Source organism: Chionomys nivalis, chromosome 8, assembly GCF_950005125.1.
Source record: "Chionomys nivalis chromosome 8, mChiNiv1.1, whole genome shotgun sequence".
Lineage (NCBI taxonomy): Eukaryota > Metazoa > Chordata > Mammalia > Rodentia > Cricetidae > Chionomys > Chionomys nivalis.
In genome coordinates, this window is record NC_080093.1 from 84,621,705 (window position 1) to 84,644,597 (window position 22,893).

At 47.4% G+C, this 22,893-nt stretch overlaps 1 protein-coding gene across 1 annotated transcript in view; it reads right to left on the reverse strand.

The window, feature by feature from the left end:
- Parva (parvin alpha) overlaps positions 1-20,847 on the reverse strand; it is a 158,492-nt gene extending 137,645 nt beyond the window's left edge. The window contains exon 1 of the mRNA XM_057778948.1: positions 20,638-20,847. Within this exon, the coding sequence (XP_057634931.1) occupies positions 20,638-20,773 (136 nt within the window). The 5' untranslated portion in view covers positions 20,774-20,847. The remainder of the gene's footprint in view (positions 1-20,637) is intronic.
- Positions 20,848-22,893: the final 2,046 nt, after the last annotated feature.

A 22,893-nucleotide genomic window follows, 5' to 3' on the forward strand; every position in this document is an offset into this window, starting at 1 on the left:
TTTGCCTTGAACCACAGAACTTTCTGTGACTGCCAAATTCTCCAGAGAGATTCCTGGGGATTCACTGCCTAGAAATGTATGGGCACATGCTCAGCAAAATCAGAGCTCAAGGTGACTCAATTCCCAGAACCTCATTATAAGAAAAGTTCTAATTTTCTATTTAATTTTAAGTTTTTGAGACAGTCTCTCACCATACAGCCCAGGCTGGCTTCAAAAGTCGCTACCTAAAAACCAGGTATGAGAGTCACATGTCTATAATCACAACACTTGAGAGGTTGAGGCAGGAGGATGACAAACTCATGACCAGCCTGGACTGTATAGTGACACCCTCTCTCGGAAAACCCACATCAACCACAAAGCCCTGCTTGTGGTCTACAACTCCAGTCTTTCGCCCCAGATTCCTGAGACACAGGAGCAGCACTGGGTTCTCAGAAAGGAGTAAAGAGTCGTAATGTTTGTATAGGCCTAACTCCTATATTTGTTTATATCTCCCCCCGCCTGCACCCCCACCCCAGCCCGGCACCTCCTTCTTAAAGACCAAGCTGGACACACCTAGTTAAATTCAAACCCAAGAAGCTTGACTCAGCAATTCCACTTCCAAGAATTTACATTTGGGGGCTAAAACCAGCAAAAGGAAGGTGGGCAGATGGGAAGAGGGCAGTGGGCTAGAGCAAGGTGGGCAGATGGGAAGAGGGCAGGGGGCTGGAGTGAACATGAGCAAAGTTTAGTAACAGATACGCATGAAAACATTGTGATGAAGCACATTGCTTTATATTCTATCTAAAAATTAATGAAAAGGAATTCATGGCACTGGGGAACTGAAATAGGATATCTCTGTTTGCAAGCAGGCTTAAAGCATCATTGTTAGGAGGAGTAGATTGTCACAAAAAGTTTAAATGCCCTGCAATAGGAAACTGTCTGAACACCTTCTAGCAGGGTGTGACTCCTTTATACAGTACACCAAGCAGCTAAAAAACAAGATCACAAGACCAAGATACCAAGGCACCAAGACTAGTAATAACCAGAAAAGATTAGCCAGACATTTAAACATTGTATTTATTATTATTATCAGTGTATGTTGCGAGGGTCAAACTCGGGTCTTCAGGCTTACACTGCAAACTCCTTTACCCGCCGAACCATCTCCTCAGCCTAATATACACTTTTAACACATGGTTGAAGCACTCAGATTTTCTGTCTGTCTGTCTTTGCTGTTGTTTTAAGACAAGGTCTTACGCTGTAACCTAGGTGGAGCCTCGAACTCACATCTATCCCCCCAGCTCAACCTCCCAAGTTTTGGGATTGCAGGACTTACTCACTTGCCTGTCTCGCTCACATGTACACTACCACTGTTTTTAAGTCCTGAAGTGAGGAATAAAGATGAGTCCGAACTTTCCAGACAATACTTTTGACCCCAGGAGCTGGAAAGACGGCTCATTGGTCAAGAGCATGGCCTGCTCTTGGCAGAAGACTTGGGTTCAGTTCCCAGAACCCACATCAGGAAGCTCACAACCCTTTCTAACTCCAGCTCTGGGGGATCTGATGCCCTCTTCTGGCCTCTGAGGATATCTGCACTCAGGTGTACATAACCCCCTGCAAATACATAATAGTTCCAAATTATTTTTTAAATACGTGTAAAATGTAGTTAGTTTAATAGGAATATCAGTAATAATATGAGCTGGCTGAAGTCCTGGGAACAAGAAGAAAGTTCCCCAGCACAACAACCTCGAGCCTGACAGCTCACAGCAACGGAATGCTCAGAGGGTCCAACCTCATTTCCCGTGCTTTCCAGCGTAGAGCCGTTTCTTGACAATTCTATGAGCTGCAGATTTCAGAGACAGCAATAAACTTGTCTAAGATTGCACAGCCACCGTGAGACCTGGAAGGCAGGCTCCTGGGTGGGGCTTGCTGCTCAGCCCTAGTTTGCTGAAAAAATGAACCACCTAGAAAAGAGTCAACATCTTGAAAGACTAGGGAAAACTGTATCTTATTAAGTGGTTGTTGCTATGGAAACCAAAGGCATGCCACTGTTTGTTATTATGGATGAATGAACACACACTATTCAGAAAGCCCTTGAGTAGGATAGAGTTGGGTTTGCTTCCAGAAGAGACTGAAATCTCTGAAATCGGTTTGTGAGCCTAGCCTTTAACAGCTGAGCCATCTCTCCAGCCCTGTTTTGTGGTTGTTGTTACTTTTCGTTTGTTTGTTTGTTTTGCCTAGTATGTATTAAACCCTGAACTTGTAAAATGTGGTGGCATATACCTATAATCCCAGGACTCGGGAAGTGGAGGCAGAAGAATCGGAAGTTCAAGACCATCCTCAGCTATATAGTGCGTTTGAGGCTAGCCTGAGCTACATGGGATCCTATCTTGGAAAACAAATCTATATGATGTCAACTATGTCATCATGCCTGTGCACTCCTGCATACACGTGAGTCCAGGTACCCATGAAGGCCTGAGGAGAGCGTCAGATACTTTGTAGCTAGGATTAGAGGTGGTTGTGAGCTTCCTGAAATGGATGCTAGGAACCAAACTTTGGTCCCCTAGAGGTGCTGTAATCAGAGCCATCTTGAGCAATCTCCAGCCCCTCTTGGTATACCTCTTAATAGGGGGGGGGCAACTTTGGACAAGTTGCTGCAACTATCTGAGTCTTGTTTCCTTATCTGTAAAACGGAAGCGATAAGATCTCCCAGGATACCTACAGGGATATAATTCATCCAGATGTATCATGTATGCTGGCTACATCCACTAACAAAAGGAAGAGCTGGGATGGAACAATTCACACTTGAGGCATCACCAGACGCACCTTTCAATCTTGACAGTGAGCTGGAAAATGGATACACACTCCCAGTACTCTGACTGGGAGAGCTGGCTTTTACTGTCCTGCTCCTGTCTCTCGAATATTGACTCAGGACATCTAATACCATCTCCAAATGCCAGGCTTCATTTGCACTGGGTCAAAAGCCAGCCTGCTGACTGCCTCTGTTGATTTTAGGTGGGGACTTTAGCACCGCCCTAGCCCTGAAGTCCACCTTCCTCCTGGCCCCTGGCCAGGCCTGAGCTGGCTTTACTTGGTACTCAGGAGAGCAATGGATTTTTACTGTTTAACCTGTACAGCTCGGGCCTGGGCAGTGCTGTACCCTTTGGCAAGACATCTGTCACGGTTCGTGCAACTAGGCCACACCGAGGCCACTTGGCAGGGCACTACCCCAACTTTGGCTGCTCTTTCTGCCAGGAAGCTGGTGTGTCAACCTTTAGGTGATTCCAGGGCTCACCCTCCTGAGCTCCTCTAAGTGCAACAGGTTTTATCTGGAAGTATTTTAGAATCCAAACTTTTAAAATAGCCAATGGCTGGGTATGGTGGTACACACTTAATCCCCAGTACTTGGGAGGCAGAGACAGGTGGATCTCTGTGAGTCTGAGGCCAGCATGTTCTGCACAGTGAGTTACAGGAAAGCCAGGGCTACATAGTCAGACCCTGTCTCAAAACAAAACAGAACGAACAAACAAAAACCTGCCAATGGTACACACGGGGACCCTCTGAAGACCTGCCCCATAAAACAGCTGCCCCCTTCAGGGATCACCTGGTTCTTTACTCACTATAGAGGCATCGAATGTCTACCTTCAGGACTCACAGAAGGGCTTTTGTTTTTCTCACAATCAAGTGGAAAATTCCAACTATATCCTAAAGTAGCAACAATCACAACCACCCTCCACGCCCATTCCTTCGACCGCAGTTCCTACCAAAATCATGTCAACATGCACAGAGAGATATTTAAAAATTGTAAAGAATATTTTAAAGAAAGCAATACCAGGGCTGGAGGGAGAGTCACTGTACTCAACGGCCCATGATAGGGAAGTGAAGACCTGAAGAGCCAGCTGCTGAGCCAGACCTCCTGGGCTCCAACCTCATGCCTTCCTCTCACTCACTGAGATACCATGGAATCTATTTCCATTCTGCCTCAAAAGCAATGAGGCTATGCTTCTCAATCCCCACTCCCTTTTTTTGGCTCGATGGTGGCCATACCACTGAGCTCCTGTGGGTGGTAGCTGGCAATGTGTTAGACAGGCTAGCCAAACCTTCCCCTTAGTCTTCCACCTCTTTCTAGAGGGCAGAAGGACCTGGAGGACAGGAAGGCCTGCAAAGAATTCTGCTTGTGAACACCAGGGACATGCTTAGCACTGGGCTATCTCTAGCTCTGAAAAAAAATTTTGTTTTGAGATATTGTCTCATGTAGACCAGATTAGCCTCAAACTTGTGACCGAGTCCTAATCCCAGACCCAAAATACCAGGTTGCATGTTAGAATTCCACACGCAAAAGAAGTATCAATTATCAGTGACTTTAGGAAGCAAAGTTAAAAACACAGAAAGTCTAAAGACAGATCTCTGTTTAGTCTCACCAAGTGTGTGAAAGTTCATTGCTAAAGTCACCTGCCATTTTGTTAGCCAATGCTTTTAGAGCCATATGGTATGTTGTAAAGAGGGCAGTTAATTATCTAGATTTCAAAAACATTATAGTATTTATATATTATAAGAAACCACAGTACCATTGTGTTGAGGGCCATGAAGTATACAATAGGTAACAACTAGTGTCCAGATGTCAAACCACCAAAGGAATGATTCTTTGATTCTTTGATGGAGGAGAATCCCATCCAGGCAAGGCTGTGGGACTACCGACTCTGAAAACTGTTGCTCCTGTCTGTAATTTCACTTTGTGCAAAAGCAGCTAAGGAGTCTCCCCAATACCTGCACCATAGTGTGCAATTTCATATGATATGTATATGTAATTTTATGATTGCATCTCAATCTTATGGGCACATATATCCATGGATGGTCAGGAAGATGACTTCTCATTGATCTGTATGATTTTGATATATAGAAAATATACTTGGATATGCTTGACTGTAAGACACTTAAAAGCCTGCTTTGTTCCTTTTACTCAGACTAAGACAAGAAAATAATAATTTCTCCTCCGTCTAAGACAAACTGCACATAATTAGTTCATTTTTATCTCAGAGCAAGTTTAAACCAGACGAAAGGCTTTTGTAAATGGATCACAAGTTTAAAACTTCACAATTTGGCCCAAGGTCAGAGTCACAAGTATTTAACCAATGTTATTAACACAAAGAAGCCTAAAAAAAATCATGTCAATTCTTCGCCCGCCAAGTCTAGCTGATCAAACTACGTCTCGCAGCCTGTCTCACCAGGCATGGTATCCCTCTCTGGCTTCTGATCACAGTCTTTTACCAGAAACCTTGAAACTGTGTTGCCATGGCAAATGGCTTTGTCCTTATTGTTTACCCAAAGAGTGTGCTATGACCAATGAGAGGTGACCCTTGAAACTTTTTCTATTACCTTAAATTTCTGGTAAAAAGTCAGATCTAAAAAGAAGCAAGGAGAATTGAAACAGAGAATTAGAGAAAGATTTAGAACTATAGAATTGGAACAGAGAATTGAAGGAAAGGAGAACTAGAAGCTGCAGCAATAGAAGTAGAGCTGTAGAACAATAAAGAGCATGACCCTCAGATCATGCACGTGAGACAGAAAAAGATAAGTTCAGTTTCGCTCCATTGTGGACTCCTGCCTCGAATCTTGGAGGTAGCCTTGGGAGCAGGCCCTTCGAGTCTCCTAATACCATTGTAATTAATCCAAATGTTTCAAGCCTTGAAATAAGTTTTTAAATAAGTAGTATGTGTAATTTTTTTGTTTTTTGTTTGTTTGTTTGTTTTTGTTTTTTGAGACAGGGTTGCTCTGTGGCTTTGGTTCCTGTCCTGGAACTAGGTCTTGTAGACCAGGCTGGCCTTGAACTCACAGAGACCTGCTTGCCTCTGCTTCCCGAGTTCTAGGATTAAAGGCCTGTGCCACCACCGCCCGGCCGTATGTGTAATTTTTGAGAAATTGTTTCATTTAGCCCACAATGGCCTCAAACTTGCTACATGTTTGAGGATGATCCTGCTATGTACCTAAGATAAACTTTTGATTCTCCTTCTCCACTTCACAATGCTAAGAACACAGGCACACACCATCCTGTGCAGGTCATATTTGCTCTCAAAGAAAACAAGACAAAATCCAAACCAACCAACTAAACAGCAGGAACATGCTGGGCATGGTGGTGCACACCTTTGACCCTAGCACTAAGGAGGCAGAGGCAGGCTGAGCATTGATATTCTGTCTCATAAAAAGCCTGAATCCTTGGATGATCAGGTGGAAACAATCCAACCAAGGGACAATGCCAGTGGGTTCTGCTGAGCTTGTGTGCATGTGCGTATCCACATGTGGGCCAATGAGGAGACTGGAGGGCGATGTTGGGAATCCTCCTCTGTCACTCTTCCACCCTATTCTCTGAGGCAATCTCTCCGGCAAACCCAGAACTCGCTGTTCTGGCTAGTCTTACTAGCCGGCCTACTCGGGGGTTCCATGTCCACCTTCTAAGGCTGAGCTTACAGGTGAACTGCCATGCCTACCTGGTATTTATGTGGTTGTAGGGGTTCAAACACTGGTCTACTTGATTGTACGGCAAGTACTTTAACCACTGAGCGACCTCCCCAACCCTGGTATAGCTACATTTGAAAAGTTTGGCAATTCCTCAGAATATCAAATATGGCAATTACTGTACAACCCAGCAATGTTTTCCTAGGCACCCAAGGGAAATGAAAACACATAGTCAGGACTGGAGGGATGGCTCAGAGGTTAAGAGCACCGGCTGCTCTTCCAGAGGTCCTGAGTTCAATTCCCAGCAACCACATTGTGGCTCACAACCATGTATAATGAGATCTGGTACCTTCTTCTGCAGCATACTGTATACATAATAAATATTTAAAATAAAAACACAGTCACACACATGCTTACATGTGAAAATTCACAGTGCTAATTTATCATAGGCAAAAAATGAAAATGACCTGTGTCTACCAGCTAATGAGTAAGTATATCTACCCAAAAGAATATTTTCCGATGATAAAAAGAAAAGAAATTACATGCTGATACATGCAGATGTGTGGGCACCTTGACAATCTTCTCCTAAAGAGACCAGACACAGTAAACCACATTGTACGATCCCAGTTAGAAGCCATGTCTAGAACAGCTTTCTTTCTGTTGCTGTGATCAAATGCTCTGACTTAACTTTAGGGAAGGAAAGGGTTTATTTCGGCTTACACTCCAGGTCCCAGTATATCACTGAGAGAAGTCAAGGCAGAAACCTGAAGGCAAGTCTTCTTGCTATTCTACACAGCACCCTGGCCCAAGGAACTCGATTTACAACTGAAGTATACAGGAACCACGGAGCTGGTGCTCGCTAACTGGCTTACAGGCTGTTACACTCAGCTGGTGGGCATCTGTCTAAGGAATGATGCTGCCCATGATGAGCTGGGCAGACTACATCAGTTAACAATCAAGACAGTCCCCCATAGTCACACCAGTAGACCAACCTGATCTAGCCGATTCTTCAGTTGAGGCTATGTCAAGTTGATCTTCAAGCTAGCCAGGACAATAAGCTAGTCCATGGAAACAAATGGCAGACCAGGGTAGAGGAATGGGGAAGTAGGTGTACAAATTTTTTAAGGGGCTAGAAATCATCTCCAACTTACAGCAATGATTGTACAACAGTGGACACACTGCAGAATGACACCATTTAAAGATGGGTTACATCTCAATATAGATTCTTTAAAAATTGCCACCCCTCTCTAGGGATCAGATGGTCTTTCCTCTGGCTCTGAATTTCCATCAGAGCCCTGAAACATGCATTCCCGCCTCTTGAGAAGCCGGGCGAAGACAAGTTACTCTTGTGTGACAGCATCATGACGCACATGCTAATGAGCCTGCAAGTAAAGGCAAGAGGTCCAACGCTAAGCAGTCTGTGCCAGAAGGGTGGCCTGGGAGGGACCAGCACATGGGGCAGGAGAAGGATCTGTCATTCACGCTCCCTCCCTCATCCCCATCAAACACAATCTTCCAACCCCAGAGGCACAGGCAGGGCTGTTAGTGTGTTTCGCTCTTCAGACAAGAACACCATGAATCACAATTCCCAGAACCAGAAATCCCGAAAGGGCTAGGTAGCCAGGAGCCCAAATGACTTCAATTGATGTCCTAGCCCCGGGAAAGCTGACAGTCGCCCTTCCAGACTGAAAGTCAATCGCCAACCAGGAAATTCATAGCTCCTGGAGTCCTCTTCTGCACCTGCTTCAACACCAATTTAAGCAATCCTGAACTTTGATCTCTGTGGTAGAATGTCCCCGATTTATTGAAGTGTCAGGTCCCAATTGCGTTAACATCCACCCCTGGCAGGGCCATTACTAGGAGTGAATCTGGGTGCCCATCACCCTGTCACATTAGCACGGTGACAATCAGAAGGAACAAATCAATCTTCCTCTCCAGAGTCATCAGGGAGCCTTGCAATTTACCATAATGACAGGCAGGAAGGAAAAGCAGGTGAAGCCTTGTTCTTCCTCTGGGAGACTGGACAGGCGCTGGAAGGGCAACCGAGCCCACCATGAAGCCTTGCGACCCTCAGCCAAGACGCAGCTGCAGCTCCCAGGGAAGGGCTGCGGCGTTAGACTTGCTTTACCTTAGAACTGGGCTACCCTCCCCCTGTGTTTTGCAAACAGCCTCCAAACTGTCAGCTCCTGCTGCCCAGGCTTCTCCCAGCTGTCACTATTAACTACCTGTCATCTGCAGGTCTGCTCCACCAGGGCAGAGAGCCAGGAAGGGTGTGTGTGTGTGTGTGTGTGTGTGTGTGTGTACGTACGTATGCACGTGAACATTCAGTCTTATGGTAAATAGAAAAACTCCTTCCAGCAGAAAGAAGTGTTTATTTCCAAGCCTAAGGTGTGGGGTGTAGGGTAAATAGGGCAAGCTGCAGATCCTCTGAGCATCCTCTTGGCCTCCTGGAGCCCTGCAGAATCCTGCTGACTTTTGTCCCCAGGATCATGCATCTGAGGCTGTGTCTAGAATTCCTGTAACTCTCTCTGATTCAAGACTGGGATGGTTAATCTTGACTGTCAACTTAACTGGATTTAGGATCACCATGGAAACACACCTTTGAGTGTATCTAAGAAGATATGTCCAGGAAGGTTTTGCAGAGCAGGAAAGACCTGGATGTGGGTGGCACCATCATGGGGGGTAGGGTCCAAGATTGAAGAATACAAAGGAGGCAGTGGGCACCAGCACTGGTCTCTCTCTGCTTCCTGATGGGCGGGCGTAATATGGTCTGCCTCACACTCCTGCCACCATGCCCTCTCCCCCATGAACGTGCTCTTAAGTCCCTTTGTCAGGCATTCTGTGACAATCAACAAGAAAGAGAAAAACAGAAGAACTAAGGCATTCGACAGACACTAAGCATTCTCTGCACAGACTCCCCACGTCTGCTGCCTTGGTGCCTGCCTCAATAAACCTGGGTGTCATGACCCCTAAATCCTTACTGGTTTCCCCTTGCCTTCCACCTTCCCTCCAGAGCTGCCTGCAGCCCTCATCGTCACGAGAGCCAAGGCAAAAGTTGACTGTAGAATCATCGCACTGAATCAAGGAGTCAGAGGAATTTGCATTTAGCACATTCAAGATTCTACCAATGAAGGTGTCCCGAAGAGAAAGGATGGCAGAGCAGTGCACTGAGCCACCTGAGTCAAGGGGCACCCACAGCCCGGGTCACTGCAGCCCAACACAGTCTCCCCAGGAGCTCGGCTGGATTTTGTGCAGAGCTTCATTCCTGGCTGCTGAGAGCTGGCCTGTGCTTGCCACAGCCCAGAGGAGAACAGTGAGTATTAAGAGAGGCAATGGGATGACAGAAGGGAAGACCTGTAAATCGCAGATGAAATAAACCCTCTGGCCTGCTCACAAGTGACTCCCGAAACACTCCGAGGTATGGGGTATGAGAGACAAGCGCTCCAGCGGGCTCAGGTCCACAGCAGATGGGAGGCGTCTGATGACCGACCCCTGTCACAGGTGAAGAACACTTACTTGCACAATCCACTTTTCAAAAGAGGAAGCTGAGATGGCTAAATCAGTAAAAAAGACTTTCCGTGCAAGAGCAAAGATCTGAGTTCAATCCCCAGAACCCACATTTAACAAATAAAAGTCAAAATGCTATGATAGTGTGTGCTTGTTATCCTAGCCTTGGAGGGGAGATGGAGACAGATGAGTCCCTAGGGCTAAATGGCCAGCTAGGCTATCTACTTGGAAGGTCCTAGGCCAATGAGAGACTTTTCTCAAAAGGCAGTGATTGGTGCCTGGGTAACAACACTCCAAGTTGTCGCATGGTATCCAGACACTTGTAGGTTTTGTTGTTGCTTGTTTGGGCCTTTTAGTCAGCTTCTTGCTGTTTTTTGTTTTTATTTGTTAAGACAGGGTTGTTTGTTGAGACAGGTAGCTCTGGCTGTCCTGGAACTCACTCTGTAGACCAGGCTGGCCTCAAATCAGCCACCACATCTGGTCTTATTGTTTCATTTTGAGACTGGTCTCTCTAAGTACCATAGGCAATACTTGAACTTGAGTCTTTCCCAACTCATCTCCCAGGTAGCGGGTACCACACCACCTAATTACCTGTCATGACTGATTGACAGGCAGGACTCTTGCTGAGGAATGACATGGTGGCCCTCTTTCGGGTTCATTCACAGTTCCTTCAGCTTTGCACTTCAGGGTGTAGGGGAAGAAATGTTGACACAGGAGGTGGGAGGAGGGGCAGACTGGGGTGAAATAATTCTGAATCTTGGGGAGGTCTGGTCCTCCTATGTCTTTTTGCTCCCCACCCCCAGCCTTGGCCAGTGGGCTACTTCACCTCAGTCCTTCGTTTAAGCATGGACATGAACTTGTACAGAGTCTCGTGAGCAGAGGAAGCCATCCCAGTTCCTCACCCAACTCCTTCCCACTATGCAATCAGTGCCCATGGATCCTAGGACTTGATGTCTGCTCTTAGACGCATGCCAAGGGAAGAGAGAGAAGGCATTTTAACAAGCATACACCCCAAAAGTTGAAGTGTAGATAGAATCCAGGGACCAGAAAAGCCACCCAAGATTACAAGAAAATTTGGGGTAAGCTGGGGACTTCCTTGATGCAAAGAAGGTGCTCACTGATGGTCCAATACAGTTACCACATTTTGTGGAGAGGGTGTTAACAGCCCTATCTAGCTATGACAGACACTTGGGGTATAAACATGACCAGAATATGCATACATGGTATCTATAGGGGGAACAGAGGACATGTGAGCCCAAGGCCCAGGTATCCAGGGCTCTGGCCCTCAGGTGAAGCCCCACCTGGATTTCTTACTGGATTCAGGCTCTAAGGCATACCGAAACTGCATGCAAGTTTACACCTGGCTTTTAAAAGTACTTTACTTTTATGTTGTAGAGTAATTTAATATTGAATTTGTTGTTCAGCTCTCTCAAATGTTGCCCATTTACCCACAATAGCTAATGGAGACTTTAGATGCTCGCCGATGTCCATGGAAGGACTCTGTCTCCTCTCCGGTATGAATGGCTGAAACGTTAATTATGAACTCTGCTTGTTAACCAAATAAAGATATTTCAGGAGACAGGAATGATCCCTAATATGGAGGTATCCTTGGGCTGGAGCCCACTTATCCAGGTCTTCATCTCCTCCTCCTGACACAGAGGTGCCTTCATTAGAAAAGGAAAGAGTCTTTGCGGTGATGTAATTCCCGGACCACACCGTGCCGACAGTAACGCGGAGTTTGAGAGAAGCCTGGTGAAATCAGAGCTCAGAAATCACAGAAGGGTTATGAGGGCCCCCAGAGGTTATTCAGCCTAATCCCCTAATTTTGGAAATGGGCAAACGCCATCAGAAAGAAGCAGCTCAGCTGTGATTATATAATCAGTTAGTAAGGGCAATTTTCACCCAGGTAAATACGGGGAAATTCATTCAACAAAAAACGCAGTACTGATGTGTGTTAAACATTATGCAGGGCTACAGAGAGAAGCCTCCCCAAAGTGGGTTCCCCACAGACATAGAGGACTGAAATGCAGTGTGCCTAGTGTCGCAACAGAGTGGCGGGGCTGAGCGGCTCTGGTGTCCACAGAAGGAAGCCTCCGCCGTCTTCGGAGTGTTTTAAGTGACACGCAGAAGGGAGATCATCTGAGTTTGTGTGGTGTGTTTATTTTCATACAGCCTAGGACAGCCTTGAACTTGCTGTGTAGCAGAGGATGACCTTGAATTTCTGGTCCTCTTGCCTCCACCTCCCAAAGGCTAGGATTACAGGCCTGTACCACCACGTCTGGTCTATGTGATGCTGGGTCTTAATGAATAAACAGACTCTGTTGAATAGAGAAGGTCTTTTTAGAAATGTCACATAGTACATGAACAGGCAGGAAGACTGGCATTTTTGTTGGAAGCCTAGCCTTATGGCTGAGCCATCTCTCCAAACCCAAAGGTAAAAACCACAGGAAACAGCAGGGGATATTTAGTGAATGAAGGGTCTTTGCTGTGATTAAAATGGAAACAAATGAAGTCTGGAATGCAGAGGAATGTGTCCTGGGGAGAAGTTCCCTTTACATTTAAAAGCAAAACAACAAAGCCAGCTGTGGTGACATCTTCATTGCTTCATAGGAAATCAGCCATCAGAAAATATCATTACTGCAAGGCAAGTGGCACACGCCTTTAATCCTAGCACTTGGGAGGTAGAGGCAGGAGGATTTCTGCAAGTTTGAGGCCAGCCTCGTCCACAGATGTAGTTTTAAAGAAAAAGTAAACCAACAATAAACAAACAAAAACAAATTTAGGGCTAGGGAGCTGGCGACTCAGTGACTAGGAGCCTGACTGGGTTCCGGAGGACCCAGGTTTGGTTCCCAGTACTCACACAGAGGCTCGCAACCAGTAACTCAAGGGGATCTACCACCCTCTTCGGACCTCTTTGGGCACCAGGCATGTACATGGTGAACACACATTCATGCAGACAAACACTCACACACAAAGAAAAATAAATAATTCTTGGGGAACAAGATATTCTCAGGCATGGCGGCCCACGCCTACAATCCCTGCAATCTGCAGGCAGAGGCAGGAGGAGTGGAGCTAAAGTCCCAGGTCAGCCCCCACACAGCTGGTTACCTATTTTAAACAGACTTGGCGCTAAGAAAGCAAATGGTACTTTTTAAATGACTAAAAAAAGTGAAAATTATGTAAACTTCAGGTTCAGTATCAAATATTTAATGCCTGGCACTTTTTTAAAAAGTCACCGACTGCTGAAATAGAAAGTGTCTGACCCACTGCAGCTCTAGGTGGCTCATAGATGAGGAAAGGGTGTACATGAATCGGTGCCGAGGAGAGCAGACAGTTCCACTGATGGCGTGGAAAGCTGGGATCCCGTGAAATACCCAAGAGGCCGTGGGAAGATGTATTAGTAACATGGGTGAAAGAGTCAAGATTTGTGAAACCCGCCGGGCGGTGGTGGCACACGCCTTTAATCCCAGCACTTGGGAGGCAGAGGCAGGCGGATCTCTGTGAGTTCGAGACCAGCCTGGTCTACAAGAGCTAGTTCCAGGACAGGCTCCAAAACCACAGAGAAACCCTGTCTCGAAAAACCAAAAAAAAAAAAAAAAAAAAAGATTTGTGAAACCCGAGAATCACCAATGGGCAGATGATAGGTAAGGGAGCAGGTAAGATAATGGTGTGTGTGTGTGTGTGTGTGTGTGTGTGTGTGTGTATGAGTGTGTGTGTGTGTGTGTCGGGGGGGTTGGAATCCAGGGGGTGCAGGAAGAACTACTAAGCAGAAGAGCACCCAGAGAAGGGATCTGATAAGTGGAGAGATACAAGGACCAAATTCAGAGAGAACAAGGTACGGGAGATGATTTAAGGACCCAAGCTGAACGCTGAATGTCTCCAGGAGCAGAAGCAGAAGAGGGGCCCTCGGCGAGGGCAGTCGCCTGAACGGCAAACAAACTGGCTCTCTGTTTGGGCTCAGGGTTCTACACTGGCCCAGTTTTGCTCTCGTTGTTTTTGGCCTCTTCAATCTTTCTTGCTGGTTCCTCATCTCCCTGCTTCTGAATTTGGGGAACCCACAGGTCTCAGTCTTGAACCTTTTCTATTTTATAACCAAACCTGAGGGGCTCATTCAATCTCGTGGATTTAAATACACATGGCTGCATCTCCACCCTGACTCACAGAACAAGCTCAAACCCAGCAACTCTACATGGAAGTTCAATAGGAATCATTACCTAGACTCGACTGCTTGGCTGGGAACCCCGTTTCTGTCCCACCTCTCTCTCTCCGCACCCTGCCTCAGGAAGCCCACCAAGAGGCGGCTCCTCCTGAAAAGCTCAAAACCATGCCTATTGGGTATTTAAGCCACAGTTTCTAGATCAGCCAAGTGATTTCTCTCCTGTTTCCCCCCCACACCCCAGATTACCTGGGGGTGCTCTGCTCAGTTAAACCTCGTCCTATTCATTCAGCTTGATTTGGTTTATTGCATTGGTGGAGAAACCCAGAACTGGGGATTCAAAATACTTTTCAACAACCAAAACCCGGAGCCTTCTCCTCCTTTCCAAAGACCAGGCGAATCTGCAGGATTCTCCACTTTCAAATCAACTCCATCTCTGAAGCCGTTCAAACCTATGAGCCCTGGTCCCTTGCTTTGACTCTCCATCGTCACTCAGCCTTTCAATAACTCCCTCTTGCTACATCTTCAGACAACAGCCAGAATTCAGACAACAGCACACACACACACACACACACACACACACACACACACACAGGAGGGAAGCTGTGCTCTTCCGTGCGAACCTTTCCGTCTCTCTCACAATGACGCAAGACTGGAAACTCAGCAGAGCCCCAGAGCAAAACAGAAGCCAGCTGAGTTATAACTCCTGTGCACGGGCCCTGGGTGGAAAGCGCACATTAACATCTTGGGAACAGGATCAGTATTGCAAAGAAAGGCTACTTAGCCTTTCCTATAAGGTTCAAATTAGTGCCATATGGGCTTCACACGGTCACTAGTTACTAACAGAAGCTATAGAAGAAGCACTTGCTTGTCACACACAAGGCCCTGGGTTGATCACAGCACTGAAAAACTAAATAAATAAAAGAAATTTTAATCTCACATTAAAGATGATGAAGGACTTAGATATTTTAAGAAACTTGGTTTATGTCACAGACATTAAAACAGGAGAGGAAAGAAGTCCAACATAAAACCGTAAGCTACAAAAGACTTTTTTTCTCCTCTTTTCTCTTGTTCATCTAACAGTGGATTTTGAGTCTTTTTTAATTTTTCTAAAAATGTGTATGGGTATTTTTTTCCTCTGCATGTATGTCTGTGTACCACATGTGTGCCTGGTGCTTGCAGAAGCCAGAAGAGAGCATTAGACTCCCTGGGACTAGAGTTACAAATAGTTGTGAGCTGCCATGTAGGTGATAGGAATCGAACCCTGGTCCTCTGAAAGAGCAGCCAGTGCTCTTAACCATTGAACCATTTCTCCAGCCCCTGTCTGTTGAGTAGCTGAGCATGGTGGCACATTCCTAAAGTCCTGGGACTTGGGAGGTAAAGGCAGGAGGATCAGGAGTTCAAAATCATCCTCAGTTATAGAGGGAGTACAAGGCCAGCACACGCTACATGAAGACATGTTCCAAAAAACCAAACACATAAGCTGGGGTTACAGCTTGGTGATAGAATTGCTTGCCTTGAATGCAGGAGACCTGAGGTTTGATCTCCAGTCCCGTCAAAACAAAACACACAAAACAATAAAACTCAAATGTGGAAATTTACTTGATATCTTCTAGATGAGTGTAGTAATAAGAGCGGCGGGCTGCGTTCCTGGCACCCGGCCGCCCGCACGGCTAGCTTTATACCTGAAATAATTACACGGAAACTGTATTCTTTTAAACACTGCTTGGCCCATTAGCTCCAGTCTCTTATTGGCTAGCTCTTACATATTGATCTAACCCATTCCTAATATTCTATGTAGCACCACAAGTTGGTGGCTTACCAGGGAGGATCTTAACCTGCATCTGTGTCAGGTGGGAGAATCATGGCGACTCCCTGACTCAGCTTCTTTCTCCCAGCATTCTGTTCTGTTTACTCCACCCACCTAAAGGTTGGCCTATCAAATGGGCCTAGGCAGTTTCTTTATTAATTAACCAATGAAAGCAACAGATTAATACAAGACCCACCTCCATCAGATGAGACTGGCTCTATGATGTAAACAGTGAGTATCCTTAGGAAGACAGTGTAGAAACTATTGACCTAAGTATTCTAGCACACATCAATCTTTTCCATCTTTGGGTCCCACAGTGGGGCAGAGCAAGCAGGTATCAAATGATGAGGGGTGATTCTCGGCACCATGAGAAGTCCATGCTGAAGCCCCAGGACAGTTGGCCAGCATATCAGTGCACATGATTCTGAGGAGTCGAGAAGTAGAAGGCAGATTCTGCATGGCAAAGAGTTGTGAACTCACACACTGTGCAGAGCAGGATCCAGCCTGCCGTCACTACAGTTGAGGAGTTGTGGGTCATGGGCACACCAACAATAGTCATTTCTGTACCAGCCTCAAGCCTCTTTTGGCTGTTTTATAGAACCAGAAAGAAACTGGAGTGGATGGTGGCCAGCCCGGTCAGAAGCTATGTACACTCCTCCTATTTGCCCATCATTAATGGACTGAACAGAATTGGGGCTTTATAGTTTATGAGAATACAAGTAAGATCTTGCACTTGGTTTCGAAAACCTCAACTGAGTAAACCCAAAATAAGAAAGGGCAGGGCTTAGGAGCTGCAAACAAGCTCAGTAAGAGACAGTGATGTACGGGGGCAGAATGAAGAGCTCCCCCACCACATCCCCATGGCTGTACTAATGAAACGCTACGTCTCTACTAGAAAAGGGGAGACCATTCTGATGGGGTTCACCAGGTTCGCTCCACCTTCCTCTTCTCTCCTCTGGTATCCAGCATCTGCTGAGGAGTGCGTAAGAGTCGGTCCCCACATTCTGCCTCCCACAGTCTCCTTGCCCTGGAAGAGCACAAGCGAGGCCACTGAGGATGTAGCTCAGTGTCACAGGACTGCATCTCATGTACAAAGCCCTCAGCTTGAGCCCCAGCACGACAAAACAAAAACAATAAAATCAAGAGCTATGGAGAATTGGCTCCATAGTTAAGTGATTAAGAGCACTTAATACTCTTATGGAGGACCCAAGTTTGAGTCTCAGCACCCATGTGGTGGCTCATAACTGTCTGTAACTCTAGTTCCAGGGGATCTGATACCCTCTCCTGACCTCCGTGGGCACCAAGCACACATATGGTACAGACATACATGCAAGCAAAACATTCATACACATAACTTAAAAAGCAAGCAAGTAAACAAACAAAAACCATGCTCCAGCTCCAAAAGGGTTCCGGTTACCTTTCCTGCCCCTTTAAGCATAGAGGGGGTAACAAACAGCTTCCTGTTATTCCCAGCTCTCCAACCTGTGCCCTCGGGCTACCCACGGCCAAGGACGGCTATCAGCGCTAGCTAACACAAAATCATAATCCCAATTATAGCTAACACAAAATCATAATCCCACTTAAGACATTACAAAGACCTCTATGACAATTTTGGAGGGTAACTCAATTGGGTGACTTTCAATCATCAACTTTCTAAGTGACATCATGTCACCACATAGAAAGGTTGGACATGCCTGCAGTTGTAGAATCCCGTCTTGGTTCTCATCAGCTTGCTGGTGGCTCTGTAAATAACTTTCACTGCAACACCTGCTGCTTGGGTCACAGAAACCGGACTTAGGTGTTGAGGGAATGAAGAAAGAACAGACACTTAGACAGAAAAGCTGGGATCAGGTGCACCGTGCACACTCTGGTCGGGGGGGGGGGGGGCGACAGGTGAACCATGCACTCTGGTGGGGGGTCGGGTGGGCCGTGCACACTCTGGTGGGGGGGTCAGGTGAGCCATGCATTCTGGTGGGGAGTCAGGTGGGCCGTGCACACTCTGGTGGGGGGGTCAGGTGAGCCGTGCACACTCTGTTGGGGGGGGGGTCAGGTAGGACGTGCACACTCGAGGAGTGGCACCAACTCTGCAGTAACTCAGAACTTCTGCAAGTTTATCATGGACAGCACAGGAGGAGGGGTTAGCCAGGCGTGGTAGGAGGTGTCTGTAGGTGAGCAGTCTCCGGTGTAAACATCCAGGAGGAGGAAGCTGTTGGTGTTAGCTTTTGCACACACTGGTCAATCGTTCATAATACTCACACCTGTGCACACAGTGTCAACATCTGCACTCAGACCAGAGGAAGGCTTTGCCATTGTTCTGAGCCTGATCTAGGGGAAAAGCTTTGTCAACTTCCCACCCGTCCAAGGCCTTAGTCCTTGACATGGCTGGCTCCCTCTGGACTTCCCTCTCTCTACACCCCTTCATTAATTATTTTCAGCATCCCATTCAAGTTGACCTTCTGTTTCCTCAGGGCTCTGATGAACGGAAGAGACAGGATGCCAAAGAGTCTTAAGATCATGTCCCCCAGGACCAGCTGCAGGGACAGCGGATACTGAGCCTGGTCAAGATAAGACTCCAGAAAGTACCATGATCTATTTCAAAACAGCCAACGCCATATCACACTCCAAGATAGCAGATGGGACAAACTGATCATCTTTAAACTAATACAAACCTTTCTCATTGTTGGTAACAGTGGGGTGAACACTGCTGGCCAGTTACGGTCCTCAGTAATTCTGAGCTGCCAGTCATCAGGTGGATGAGCCAATACCAAGCAACAACACAATCTAGAAAAAGGGCTTCCCAAGCTAGGATCTCATGATCTGTCTCACCCACTGTATGTTAATCAAGGGCTTACCAAAACACCTGCCCACAATTTCCACTTCTGTGGTATCAGAGACCTGTGGTCAACAGTGGTTGCAGAATAATAAATGGAAAATTCCAGAAATACCTCCTAAGTTTTACACTGCACACCGTTTGGCACAATGAATATTTGCATCACTCCACACCTTCCTGCCCTGGACAGGAGTCCTGCGCGGGAGTCCTGCAGCTCTACATTGTATACGCTCCTAGGCGTCGGTAACTTAGTAGCTATCTTTGCTACTGGCTCAAGAATCAGCTTGACTGTCCCAGCACTGCAATGCCTACAGTACTAAGTACTAAGTACAGTACTAAGTACTATCATTATTGTGTGCGTGCATGATGTACGTCTGTGTGAATTCTGGCTCAAGTCAGAGGACAACCTCGAAGAGTCAGCTCTTTCCTTCCACCTTTCTGTAGATCACCAGTCTGGCGTGGCAAGTGCCTTTTCCCACTGAGCGCTCCCAGCTCAGTTAACCTCTCTGCGGGTGCCTAACATATAGGTTAAACTTCACCATAGACATGTATAGGAAGACATCAGGCTCAGGACAGCTCATAGTATGGGCCATCCACTAGGCAGCTTGGAGTACTTCCCCCCTACGGATAAGGGGGAACTAACTATAACATTAACGGAGCGGGGACGGGGGGGGGTGTTTGCAGACTTGTGCTGCAATCTAGACACGCTTAGCTTTCGCACTTAGTTTGTTAATTAGACAGCAAAGTGGCCTCCATACTCCAGGAGACTAAGGACAGGAGACATTTGCTAGTTCGTCACCTCAGACCCACTACTACTCAGTCTCCTAAAATGACCTGGGGGCTTGGGCTACAACAGAGTGGTAGACTACTTGCCTAACACCACCGAGGCCCTAAGCCCAACCTCCAGTACAGACAAGAACAATCCATCAATAAAATTGGGTCTGGGAGGGCAGTCCTGGAATCCCAACTGCTTTGGAAGCTGAGGCAGGAGGACCACAAAGTCCTGCCTGGGCTACAGAGTAAGCTCAAGGTTGGCGGGGGCAACTAAGTATCTCAAAAGTAAAGCAACAAGCAACAACAAGAGGGTGGTACTAGGTTCAATCCCAGCGCAGCCAAAAAAAGAAAACCTTTTTAACCCTACAGCTCTTATTCCCACACCTATCACCACATTGATTTTTGAAAACCATCACTTTATTTTATACACCCAAAAGAGAGTTGCAAACTCTGCCCACAGGACAAAGTATTTTACACAGAAACTGTTTTGGAAACAAAACCGAGACTGCTGGGTGAGAAAAAAAAGTGTTTGGAGTTTTGGTGGTGTTGATTTGTTTGGGTTTTTTTTTTCTGTTTTGTTTTTTTTGTTTTTGTTTTGTTTGCCCGGGTTCACAGCAGGGTCATGGCCCTTAGGTGTACTGAGTTTACCCCTCCGTCCACCTTGGCGCGTTTTTCTCTCTCTCAGTCAACAAACATTTGATACAAATCATCGGTGTCCACACAAGCCCAGGCGACCCGCGAGAGATCCAAGGAAGCCAGCGCTCCTGCAGTAAAGGACCTGAAGGCACCCGGGAAACGACGGAGCTGCAGAAACCAATGAAGGCAGAGAGCGGGCAGTGACGGAACCGGAGAAAACTTTCCAGCAGCAACTTGGCAAATGCCAGCCCTCGGGCGCGCAGAGGGCGGGGACAGCGGCCTAGCGGAGGGCGCAGGGGACCGGCTGGGCCTGGGTTCTGGGACCACAGTCACCCAAACCCTGGGCTCCGTCTGTGGCCTGGCGAGGACACCAGCCCGATCCGGGGCCCTGAAGGCGACACGGGGACAGTGCAAGGCGCGCCCGGCACTGCCAGGGGGTCCCCCACCCCCAGACTCCCAGGTCCCTGCATTGCTCTCGGCCTCGGCCGGTCCTACCTTCCTTGGCTTTCTTCCTCCGGGCCAGCGTCCCTCCGAGTTTCCCCAAGAACGAGTCATCCTTTTTGCGGGATGGAGGCGACTTGGGGGTAGGAGATTTGGGAACCGAGGGCGACTTCTGTGGGGAGGTGGCCATGGCGGCGGGATACGGAGCTGGAGCTGGGCGGCCGCGGCGGGCGGCGGCGGGACTGGCTTTCCAAACGGAAGCGGAATTATTCCAGGCATTTGAGGCAGCTCGCTCGCCTTTCCCGTCCCTCGCTCCCTCCCTCGCGCCGCCCTCCGCCCTGCAAGGAGTTGCTGCGCCTGGGGCCCCGCGCCCCGGGCTGTCTGGGCTGCGTGGATGTCCAGGCCTGATGTTTGCTGGGGTGTCTGCACGCAGGGACACGTGCATGCAAGGGGAACATTCGTTTTGACCCTCACACACACACGCTGCTGGGGGTGGCTTGCTTTACCCCTTGCATGGTTCACACACACACCCTGTGCCTTTATTTCTCCCCTGACGTACACACACACACACACACACACACACACATGCACGCACGCTGCTGGGGTTCTCTTGCTTTACCCCTTGCAAGGGTCCCTGTATTGTTAGCATTCTCATGTCTTGAAGAAGTCAACGAACCGAAATGGGCTCTGGTTCCAACAGACTTCTGCAAGACTCTGCGGACTTTGACCCTCTTCACACGCCACTGAAACTGGAAGTCCATGATGGCAGAAGCCCGGCTTACTCTTGTAAGGCATCAATGGGTCTGGTATCGTTAATTGCTTGTGTGAAAAGACCAGATGTAGGAACACAGGCGATGCAGGAACAACCATGGACTCCTGTGAGACACTTATCCTGACCTATGTAGCCAAAAGCAATAGAGTTAGTTCCAGACTCTCTTGGCCTGATGCTGGAGTCACACAGGGCAGTTTCAAAGACTCATGCTGACGATATTTAAGAGACATGTTTTTATTGCGCTTCTTTGTCATAAGTTCTGGGCTTGGGCTTTTGTGTTTGCTTATCTCTTTCCCACACTCTCACCTTGGTACCTCACCAGCCAGAAGAGTTAAATACTGTTTCCACAGCTCTTTCCCTGGTGAGACAAACAAATTTCTGCCCCTCCTTACACAGCAACACCAACAAACTACAATTCCACTGAAGTCAAATTCGGGGAACCAATGAGTTTATCAGACTTAGTTACAGAGCCTGGATGAGGGGTTACCTACAGTGAGGGTGACTCCCCAAACAGTCGTACCACTGCAAAGTCCTACCCCAGCATGAATGAGTTCTCCTAACTGTATAAATGGAGCCCCCTTCAGCTACTCTAGCACCTCCATAGACCGGATGCAGTTAGGGCAGAATTACTTATGGGGTTTGCAAGAGGGAGTAGCCAGAATTGAGATGAGAGTCCAATGACTCTCCCGGCTCCCTTCTTCTGTAAGGAAACATCTATAAGGAAACAGGCTCTGTTTCTAGGTAGGGGAGATGGGAGTGGAAGCGGGGAGTTCCAAGTATTCACAACTGCTTAAAGGAAGATGGGGGCTGTTACGCTCTGAGGATGCTCTACAACACACACACACACACACACATGCACGCATGCCTGTCCTCTAGCCAAACTAATAGAATCCAACTGAACACCTGACTCAAAGGGAGCAAGAGCTTGGATCGAGCTGGAGAAACTGTGGTCCAGTGATTGGGGTGCGAAGCAGCTGATCATGCCGCATCCTGGTAGGGGCATCTGTTTTCAGTCACAGGCTTCTCGATGAGTGACACGCATGCTGGTGAGGGGTACGTGATCTTAACTTATTTCCTGTTGCTCAGATGAAAACTACAACCAGAAGCAACTTGGGGAGGAAAGGGTTTATTTCACCTCTTAGGTTCTAGTCCATCATGGAGGGAAGTCAAGGCAGGAACCTGGAGGCAGGAACCGAAGCAGAGACCGTGGAGGAGCACTGCTTACTGGCTGGTTTCTCCTGGTTTGTTCAGTTTGTTTTATTCTACAACCCAGGAACACCTGCCCAAGGGAGGCACCATACATAGTGGGATGGACTCTTTAGATCAATCATTAATCAAGAAAACGCCTCATAAGCTTGTTTACAGGCCAATCTGATAAGGGCATTTTCTCATTCTGTTGTTCCCTCTTCTCAGATGACCCTAGCATGTGTCAGGCTAACCAAAAACTGAGCAACACAACACGCACTCAGAGGGCCAGGGGGACATAAGGCCTTATCTGTCGTGTGTGTGCGTGTGCGTGTGACTCCAGGCATCCAGAA